This window comes from Canis lupus, chromosome 24, assembly GCF_048164855.1.
Source record: "Canis lupus baileyi chromosome 24, mCanLup2.hap1, whole genome shotgun sequence".
Classification (NCBI taxonomy): domain Eukaryota; kingdom Metazoa; phylum Chordata; class Mammalia; order Carnivora; family Canidae; genus Canis; species Canis lupus.
Window position 1 is genome coordinate 13,739,821 of NC_132861.1, and position 11,216 is coordinate 13,751,036.

At 37.2% G+C, this 11,216-nt stretch overlaps 1 protein-coding gene across 4 annotated transcripts in view; it reads left to right on the plus strand.

The window, feature by feature from the left end:
• The window catches only part of LNX2 (ligand of numb-protein X 2), a 76,159-nt gene extending 64,943 nt beyond the window's left edge, over positions 1-11,216 (plus strand). For all 4 annotated transcript variants that reach the window (XM_072795658.1, XM_072795655.1, XM_072795657.1 and 1 more), the window contains 4 exons: positions 269-446; positions 3,292-3,523; positions 6,925-7,083; positions 8,899-11,216. In XM_072795658.1, the coding sequence (XP_072651759.1) occupies positions 269-446; positions 3,292-3,523; positions 6,925-7,083; positions 8,899-9,034 (705 nt within the window). In that variant the 3' untranslated portion in view covers positions 9,035-11,216. The remainder of the gene's footprint in view (positions 1-268; positions 447-3,291; positions 3,524-6,924; positions 7,084-8,898) is intronic.

The window sequence follows — 11,216 nt, forward strand, 5'->3', positions numbered from 1 at the left end:
TGGGCTTATTTTATTTTGACTTCTGTGTATCAGCAGTCCTCAGTTTTTTCTGTTCCATTAATAGTCATATAAAAATATAGCAGTCCAGAGTTTGGCATTATGATCCCCATTGTGTAGTATTTGTACCATGAAGAACTGTGTATTACTTCTGTAGTAAGTGATTTAAAAAATGGCTATTATTGCCACGGTGTTTTTCCTTTAGTTTAAGTTGTTTCTACTTCAACTATGCATTATTTATTATCTAATAAATTTTATTCTCATGTTTTAGGATCTTACCCAGTGTGTAACATGCCAAGAAAAACACATTACTGTAAAGAAAGAACCACATGAGTCTCTTGGGATGACAGTGGCTGGGGGCAGAGGAAGTAAGAGTGGTGAGCTGCCCATCTTTGTTACCAGTGTGCCACCTCATGGCTGCCTTGCTCGGGATGGCCGGATCAAGAGAGGTAAAATAGGATCATGAACAGTTTTACTGCATTTTCTCCCTGTATTCAACTCATGTTTTAAAAAACAACAAATATGGGACACCTGGGTGGCTCAGTGGTTGAGCATCTGCCTTTGACTTGGCATGATCCCAGAGTCCTGGGATCAAGTCCCACATCGGGCTCCCCATGAAAAGCCTGCCTCTCCCTCTGCCTGTGTCTCTGCCTCTCTCTGTGTTTTTCCTGAATGAATAAATAAATAAATCTTTAAAAATAAAAATAACAAATATCCACAAAACTTTCTATTAAACATGGCTTTTTGTAATCCTCTAACATGTCCCTTCCATATGCAAGAGGAATCCTCTCTATAAGGTTAGAAAAATGCCTAATGTAAAGGAAAACTGCTGAAGTTTAATAATGTTCCCATTATTTTCTAACAGTTACTCAGACCATTGGATTATTTTATGTTGGAAAAGACCCTCTAAAAGATTTAACACTTCTCACATCATGGCACACTGGCTGTTATGAAGGACTGTCTCACTAAAATGACAAATGTTGGTTATATAATAAAGTTCCTATGTGGGATGGTCTCATGGAAGAGGTGGAGTGGGAGACAATCCTAATAACAAGGCATAGTTGTTTTAGGGATGAACTCTTTAATAATTTCACATTCCCTACCCCACCCCCACCAGTACTATGCAATATGTAGAGGTGGTAGTGGTAAAAAGAGCATTATCCATACACTTGGTTTGTTCATATGGAAAAATGAGTCTTAAAAGCAGTTTTTCCAAGAATAAAGTCAGATCCCTACCTCACATCATATATAAAAAATTAACTTATAGTGGATCCAAGACCTAAAAGTAAGAGCTAAGACTTTTAGAAGAATACACAAAGCATAAATCCTCATGACTTTGGATTGGGAAATGTATAGTCACTGGTGTTCTTAGATATGACATCAAAATACAAACAACACAGTAAAGAAAATAAACTGGACTTCATCAAAATTACAAATTTTCATGCTGCCAAGGACACCACCAAGAAAACAAAGATACAATGAAAGTGAATAGATTACCCACAGAGTATATTTACAAATCATATATCTGATGAAAGACTCCTACCTAAGTACATAAAGAACTCTTACAGTTCAGTAATTAAAAAGACAACCCAGTTTTTAAATAAGTAAAGGATCTGAATAGACATTTCTCCAAAGAAGATACACAAATAGCCAAAAGTTATATGAAAAGATGCTCAGTGTCATTAGATATTAGGAAAATGCATATCAAAACCACTTCATACCCAGTAAGATGAATACAAGAAAAAAACAGGTGGTAATAAATACTGGCAACAATGTGAGAAATGAAATTTTCAGACATTGCCAGTGGGGATGTAAAATGATACAACTGTTTTGGAAAACAGTGTAGTAGTTCCTCAAAAAGTTAAAAACAGGGTTACCACACAACCCAGCAGTTCCATTTCTAGAGAGATGAAAATGTACATCCCACACAAAAGCTTGTACATGTAGGTTCATAGCAATAATTTTTCATAGTAGTCAAAAAGTAGAAATAATCCAGATGTCCACTACATGATGAATGGATCAACAGAATGTGGTATGTCCATACTGTGGATATTATTTGACCATAAAAGGGTGAAGTATTAAAAAAAAAAAAAAAAAAAAGGGAATGAAGTATTACTTCAAGCTAACATATGAATCAACCTTGAAAACATTATGCTAAGTGAAAGCAGTCAGTCACAAAAGACTATGTTTGGTTGCATGTATATGAAATGTCGAAAATAGGCAAATCTGTAGAGACATAAAGTAGATAAGGGGTTGCTGGTGGGTAGCAGGGGAGGGAAGTGACTGCTAATGAATACAGGGTTCTTGGGGGAGAGAACCAAAAAGAAATGCGTTATGGTTACTCAACAATATGATCATACTAAAAGCCATAAAATTGTATACTTTAAAATGAGTGGAATGAGCGGTTTGTGAATTATACCTTAATAAGGCTGCTATTTAAAAAAAAAAATTTGCCCAATTGTGGAATTTGGGGTAATTTTATTTCCTTTTTTATTTTGTTTAAAGATTTTATTTATTTATTCATGAGAGACACAGAGAGAGAGAGGCAGAGACACAGGCAGAGGGAGAAGCAGGCTCCATGCAGGGAGCCCAACATGGGACTTGATCCCCGGTCTTCAGGATTAGACCCTGGGCTGAAGATGGCGCTAAACAGCTGAGCCACCCAGGCTGCCAATTTTATTTCCTTCTGATTATCTTCTTATATTTTTTAAGTTTCCTACAGTGAGAATATTTTGCTTTATCTCAAGCAAGAAAAGATGTTCAAATCACAAGTTTCATTTCTTTGTGTAGGCCCAAGGATATCTTCTCTTTAAGTATTCTGATATGTTCACACTGAGCAAACTATGTAGGGCTATCTTTATGTATAAAACTCTATAACTGTAAAACAGGATATATTAAAAATTCATTTCCAAGAGCAAAGGATCAAATAATTTTTGAGTAGGAAAGAACAATAGAAATCACTGAAGCCCAGAGAACAGAAATGAAGTGCCCAGGGCCTGTACATAGCAAAACTAGGTCTAATGATTTGGACTTCCAGTTGAATCGCAGTGCTTTAAAGCCATACCTTTTCCATATATTATGAAACAGTCTTAAAGTTTTGAGTTGTTTTGGAATGTTTTCCACTAATTGTATTTTCCCTGGGTATCATAAAAATTACAGAGAAGTAAAAAAAAAATGGTCTTTTACCGTACGTTATTGGAACTAACCTTTGTTGATTAATTTGCAAATAGGATGTACAGGGAAGATAATTACTTGGTAGCTCATCTCATTTTTCTTGTTTCTTCATTTGAACAGGTGATATATTGCTGAATATCAATGGCATTGATTTGACCAATTTAAGTCACAGTGAGGCTGTTGCTATGCTGAAAGCCAGTGCTGCATCCCCTGCTGTTGTCCTGAAAGCACTTGAGGTCCAGATTGTCGAAGAGGCAACCCAGGCCACGGAAGAGCAGCTGAGCACCTTCAGTGAGAATGAGTATGATGCCAGTTGGTCCCCATCATGGGTCATGTGGCTTGGGCTTCCAAGGTACTGACAGCTTTTTGGTTGTTTTATGGTGAAACAATCATAGTGACAACCTTTCTCAGTGTATAACACCATAAATTCACTCATCCAGTGGGCAAAAAGGTCTTAGATAAAAGTAGACAACAGCATATCACGTTACAAAAGAAAATGGTATTTTTTTCTTAGGTTATTGTATTTTAAAAGGTAAATATAAGGAGCTCCTGAGTCATTCAGTCAGTTAAGCATCCAACTCTTGATCTCAGCTCAGGTCTTGATATCAGGGTCATGAGTTTTTAAAATAAATGTTTTTTTTAATTTTTAAAACATTTTTTAAAATAAGTGAAATAAATAAAAGATACATTTAATAGTAAGAACTAGGCTAAAAAGACTTATTGTATCTGTTTGTAAAAATGAATAAAGCCATTCTGTCCATTCCTCTTAAAATTCTCCCAAGTGGACCAGCCAGGAGATTTGGATGTTCAGTCTCTTGCTTTAGAAAAGCTGTTATTTACCACTATGCTTTCTGATACATGCTTAGACTTTGTGTGGATTTTTCACCAGAAATGTCAGGTCAGTGTGTCAGGCCTTTCCCTATTCCAGAAGTTTTTCCAAAACCCCTTTCTTAATCCTTTTAACTCTCCCTTAAAAGGCAGAATTAAAACCCAGTTTTTTATTGCACAGGAGAGTCTTTAAGCCAAACCATTAGTGTTCAAGAGTAGGTGCTCCTCACAACCTTGGTGAAGAGCTTGCTGCTTCATGATTGACACCAGCCAAGATGTTCTGCAGTTGGTCATTGTCTGGTCATGACAGTGTTTGAAACCTCCTGATGATGGCTGTAGAATTTGGTATTGAGATAGGAAGAATGTGTATTACTGTCTTTGTTGCCAGATCACTTTAGATTCTTAATGTGTAGAGGAATGCTAAAACTGAGCTATGATGTAACATTTTGACTCCGAGGCAAATATGAAAATGACTGATTTTTTAAAATAAAAATAAACAATAAGAATGCCAGTTTCTGAGCCATCTAGCTTCATTTGGATGTAATTTGTAATAACTAGCTTTTGTATAATGCTATATGAATGATTTTACTTTTTTGTTGTTTAAAGGTTTTATTTATTTATTTGACAGAGAGAGCACAAGCAGGGGGAGCAGCAGAGGGAGAGGAAGAAGCAGGCTCCCTATTGAGCAAGGAGCCTGATGTGGGGCTCAATCCCAGGACCCCAGGATCATGACCTAAGCTAAAGGCAGATGCTTAACCAATTGAGCCACCCAGGTGCCCCTATATGATTTACTTTTAAAAAGTACTTTCAGGGTCACCTGGGTGGCTCAGTGGTTGAGCATCTGCCTTTGGCTCAAGTCGTGATCCCTGGGGTCCTGGGATCAAGTTCTGCATCAGACTCCCCATGGGGAGCTGCTTCTCCCTCTGTCTATGTCTCTGCCTCTCTCTCTCTGTATCTCTCATGAATAAATAAATAAAATCTCTTTTAAAAAAATACTTTCACATAAAGAATAGCAGAAAAAGCAAGGATGAGTGAAATTCGTTTGTCAATAATCTAACACAGACTTGTCCTCAGGATTGAAAAAAAGCTAAAAAGGCCTGAAACTGTAATACAATTCACATCTCAGGGACATGTAGGGGTAGATTCAAATGGTTGCTATTAAACCACAGACATGCTACCTAATTGTGAAGTGTCAGCCATCAGAGGGAACCTCATTTATCATGTTAAATACTCAGCCCAATGCATTGACCTGTCAAGTGAAACCTAGAATGTCAGAAAGGCCCCTTCACACATCAGTGGGTAAGGAGTGGTCTTCGGTCTTCCCCTGCCATATAGTGGCCGAGTGGGTCCACACCCACTGGTGGACAGGCAGACACTGGTGCTGTGCTGGAGAGACACTTGTGCTGTGCTCGTGCTCCTTTTAGTTTTCATTATCTGTTGTTCAGGCTAGTTTGTGGGTCAGTACTTTACCTCTTGTGTTTAGACCATTTTCAGGTGTACCAGGAAGACTAATGAATATTTCAGATGAAAAATATATATAGGATAATAAGATCTATTTTGGGGGTCTACCTGTTTCAAAAGAGTATCTGTCAATAAAAGGTCTCTGTTCTGTGGAATCTTGGGGGTCTCTGTGCAAACCTGTATTCACAACCATGTGTCAGAAGGGCCACTACTCTGTGGGTATAGGTGGCTTCTTTAAGCAGGTTTCATCTCACATAGGGCAGCAGCTCTGCTCTTTCTGAAAAGAAAGGTTCTTCCTCCACAGTTTGCTAGGGGTATACCAGACAGCAGCATACCAGATGAAACAGTTATGTGTTTTGTTTTGTATTGTGTTGTTTTGATTGTTTTTTGCAGAAATGCAGAATAATGAAAATAACGTTTATAAAATACCAGGCTAATGTATGGGACCCTGCTCTATGCCAGAAGCCTTTTTAAAAGCCCTTTCATACTGGTGAGCTAAAAAACTGGGCCAGATTAAAAGTTCTAGCATTTCATATATTGCCTACAGAATTGGCTTTATTAAAAAATCTTTTTAATAGATTAAAAACAAAAAACCTTGCCTTAGATGACTTTATATCCAATTTCATCTAAAAATGAAAGATACTTAATTCTCATAAAAAGATACTTTTTCTATATCATTTAGATGGGGCTTTTTTCTATTTTTATTTTTTAAATTTTTATTCATAGAGCACGGATGTTTCATATCCTCCAAACTGACAGTGGTATTTTAACTGAAGCATCTCAGTGTCCCTGGTAAAAAAAAAAAAATAAAAGGGGGGGGAGATGATTTTCATTAGTGTTTTCTAGATTGAGTTCCTGATTTTCTTCATCAGTCTCCCTTAAAATGAGTGCACTTTTTAAAGATTTTATTTATTTATTCATGAAAGACATACAGAGGGAGGCAGAACAACTAATAACAACAATAGAACAACTCATATAGATTAAAAAGAGTTTTCTACCTTTCTTTGGAAGCTTCACAATGCTCACATCTTTCATTTGACTGCTAAGATCAGTGGTACTAGATCCCTTCTGTACCATCTTTTTGTAGATACAAACTCTGTACATACAGATGGATATCCGAATTGAGGATGTCTTTGACAGTGCAGAGAGCAAATATAAGCACAGAACCATTTTATATGCATTTCTGTGGTATAAACTTATAAACAGGTGTAGTTAGCGCTGTGTGTACACACATACCTTCACAAGGGAAAAGAAGATTGAAAAATGCTGAAGAAATTCCAGTCTACCTAGGACTGTGTGTGTGCTAGACGATGGGTTGTCAGGGTAATGTGTTCAGAAGGAAATAAAGTAGCCCTTTCTCGTTTCCCCACAGTGATCAGTATAATGTGGTATGGAGTTAGAACAAAGGTGAACACCGATAAAAGCCTCCCCGTTAACTTTTCTCAATCTTTGTGTTTGTTACAGTGCCCTTCATAGCTGCCATGATATAGTTTTACGAAGAAGCTACTTGGGAAGTTGGGGCTTTAGTATTGTTGGTGGATATGAAGAGAACCACACCAATCAGCCCTTCTTCATTAAAACTATCGTCTTGGGGACTCCTGCTTATTATGATGGAAGATTAAAGTGAGTCTTGTGATATCAGATAATATGATTCATGTTGATTGTGATGAACACGATCGTGAGCTGGGGTCAGCTCCAGACCCAGCCTGTTGTCCGTTCTCGTAAATAAAGTTTTACTGGAACATGGCTGGTAATACATCCTCCTTGGCTGCCTGTGAGCCACAGTGGCGGTCCTGAGTCATTGTGACAGAGGGCATGTGGTTCACAAAGACTGAAATGTTTGTTTACTAACTGGCCTTTTACAGAAACAATTTGCCATCCCAGATCTAGACTGAAGCATCACTTTTACCATCTTGCCACTGATAGGTCTGCTTTGTTAATCTAATGACAGGGACCAAACCTGAGTCATCTGATTAGACACACTGTGATACATGACAGCTAGCTCTGCACAGTCTCACCTCCCTCGGTCCAGTCCTGTCATTAGGTGACTCTGCTTTATTTTTCCTCCACAGCACTTATGTCTACTTAGCATTATATTTATGCAAGCTCCATTGGGGGTGGGGGGATGTGTTGCATTTATTATTATGTTCCTGACCGCTGTAACAGTATATAGTAAGGTCTCAATAAATAGTTGATGAATGAACATGTGATAGCTGCCAGAAACCATGCTAAGCGCTTGGGATTATATTATTGAATCTTCTTAACAGCCCTTTGAGGTAAGTGATGTTGCTATTCCTGTTTGATAAACAAGATAACTAAGTCTCAGAAAGATTAAGAAACTTGCCCACAGCCAAATAGCTGGATATGGTTGATTGGGTTCACACCCCGGACTATCTCTACAGAGCTGGGATTGCTAATTCCTCTGCGGGGCAGGAAGTCCTCAGCCAACCTTGTGCAGCCTCGTTCCTTTATCAAAGCTCAGGCACTGGGAGAAGAACGAGATGTTAGATCAAGAGATTCTACAGAGTGAGAGGAGATGGATTTATGTAGATTCTTAGTGTTTAGTTTTTGAGGGAAGAGCCAACTCTTAAAAAGTAAATGTTGACACACTAGACAGAGTGCCGCACAGATGGAGAATGTATACTGTTCACAAAGAGAAAGTACCATCCAGATAGTCTTGTAAAAAGTGGATCAGGGTCAGTAAGCTCCTGATGAGTCTTATGTTGACCGAGATGGGTGAAAAAAAATCAGTATTTTAGGCAGAAAGAGTAGGGGGAAAATGAATTAACCATTCTCTTAGCTAAGTTACTCAACCAGTGTGGGTCTCAGTTAGTTTATAATTTGCATTCCACCTACTTCCAAAAAAATTGAAGGAACTAACAACAAAATAACTTATTAGTATTACAAACTAAAGAGCAAAAATCATAAAGAAGAGAAAGACCTTCAGATGTATCATCCGTTTGTGATAATCCTGTCAGAAGACAAGCATCAGTAGCTGAAAGAAGAGGAGGTATGGGTCTTATTCTCAGTGTAATTAAACCCTCAAATGTATGAGCTCTAAGAATGAACAGAGAAAGAATAGTCAAAATAATAAGCAACCCCCCTCCAAATGCATTATTTAGTATTCCTTCAAGAGACAGCACATTTATTCTCCTAATTATATTTTGCTTATGCTTACATGAAAATTGCTCTGCTTGCCCTCAAAATCACCCAGCAGTTAGAGGAGAGGTCGGCCCATGGGTGTCCTTGATTGGCAAGGGAAGGCCAATAGAGGCTTAAAAATTGCCCCAGATGTTTCACAAAGTAGAAAATAGACCCTTACCATTGACAGCTAATGGTTAAGTGAAACTGTGAATTTCATGCTAAACCAATGTTAGGATAATGTTTTCTAATCCCATGAAAATAGTTAACAGCCCATTTCTGTTTGTCTTTGTCCAGATGTGGGGATATGATCGTAGCCGTCAACGGCCTGTCAACTGTGGGCATGAGCCATTCTGCACTCGTTCCCATGTTGAAGGAGCAAAGGAACAAAGTCACTCTGACAGTTATCTGCTGGCCTGGAAGCCTGGTGTAGGTTTTGAAATTGGTTTCTAGTCAAACATCTTCCCTTTTTAGACTTTGGAAAGAAATCTCTTTCCTTGTGTTGTGTTTCTGGTTAGGAGTGCCAGACTCAGCTGGTGTTTGCAGGGCCCAGAACCACTCAGATTGTCCTTTTGTTGTTGTTAAAATGGCTTTCTTCAAGTTAGCCACATTTCTTTTAGCTTGGAAACAGTCTTTCATTAACCCTTGTAAGTTCTTATTTTCAAAATCCAGACTCCCCGTTTTCAGAATGTGACCTAAAATAATGAAATAATGAAGATCGCGCAAACTGTGACCTGGCCAGCTGGATGAGAGGACCTCAGGCAGTTCTTTATTTCCCCTCCAAGTCCTAGAATGAGTTCCATGCCCCAGCACTGGTGTCTGTGAAGCCAGTAGCGGTAGCTTCCTCTGCCCCTGCCTCAACCAAGGCCACAAATGGATATGTTTTAAATTTAGCTGGTAGCCCTTCCCCATTTTTTTCCTGTCGGTGCCAACATTTCAAAACTTCATACTGTTTGTAAAAAGTGATTTTTCTGGACTTATTTTATTTCTCCTTTATTCTCTTAGTACTTGTAGGTGATGAAGACAGAAGTCTGACACTACTAAAGAGCTTTTTAAAAAATAATATATCATTAATTAGAATACTAGATAATAAAAAATCACGTTTTCCAGTGACAAAGGCATTTGGGAGGTGATTACAGTTTAGTGCTGGAGATGGTAAAAGCCACACTTACTTGCACAAGTCCAGTAGCATTTAAAGATTCATTTCCAAAGGAATGATTTGTTATGCAGGGAAATTTTGAAGCAGTTTTTGCTAAAATTCATTTTCTAGAGTTTGTATTGTACTTATCAGCAGTCTTGGCTAGACATGCTTTTTGTGATTTATGCAGTTAAACTAAAGATAAAACTGTGTTGCTATTCAGTACACATTCATATGTATCGCAGCTCAGTGTAGGAGAAGGTATACCTTTTTTATTTCATTCCAAGAAAAGCCTTGAGTGTTCTAGAAATCCTAAATTTTTTCCCCATTATTTCTTGTGAACTTAATTATTTTAAGAAAAAGACTGAAAAGTCCTGGATTTTCATCTAAAATATTAGGTTTTAGATATTAATATCTTTCAGTCAGTTCTTGGTCACTAGGCTACTTCTTATTTTTCTGTTTTTGAAAAGTACCATCAACCCCCTTTGTTAGCCCTTCATTCCACCTGGTTGTCCCTTGGAAGAATACATAAAGAAGTAAGATCAAAATATCTTTACCTTATTAATATTATCCATACTTGAAAAAGTTTCACTTAGAAATATAGTTCAGAATCTGAGCTCATTTACAAGTGACCTCTGTAATAAATGGTATTGATTATCAGAGAATGTATTTTAAAAATATGACAGTATATTATGAAGCATGACCACTTGATTTTCAAACTAGCAATTGCATTGCTAGGATTTATCGTGTCTATAGCATGTCACTGATTATTCCTGTTAGTTTCTTAGTAATTTTTTTTAAGCCTGTCTCTTTTGAATAAATAAGAAACGGCAACAATAATTGCTACTGATTTGTTCAACCCCTTAGCTACACTGTATGATCAACATATAATGAAGATACAGTGGAATGCCCCATACAGTATATTACTGTTATGTGATGATTGGCTTTTGAAGCAATTTGGTATTGAAATGCTTTGATATTCTAATTGACATGGAACAAGTTTTTTTTTTTCCCCTGCTCCCCAAATAGAATTTTCTATCCTACTTTGCTATTTTTTTAAACATTTTGTAAGAATGTGTCATTTCTTGGGGAGTGGCCATCCATCAACAAATATCCTAATGGCTACTTTGTTATATATAAAATACTTCCATTGAACCTGGGGATATAACGAGTATTTTGAAAGAAGACACTTTTTTCGACATTATTTTTATCATGGAAATCTCAGACTCAGCCTAAGCTAATTTGGTTTTATTACAAAACATGGTAGCTTTTGGTCAGAATGATATTTGGTGATGGAAACTTGTTCATAATTTATTATTACTGTTGAAATATTTGAATTTTCTCATCTTAAGCATAAATAGTTCAAATATTTTGATTTGTTCTGTGCCTTTGGTTTAAATTATTTCAGGATTTTCAAATGTGTTTAAATAATGGTGTGATAATCAGGATGGAAATAAAAGTCATCCTTTCCATACTA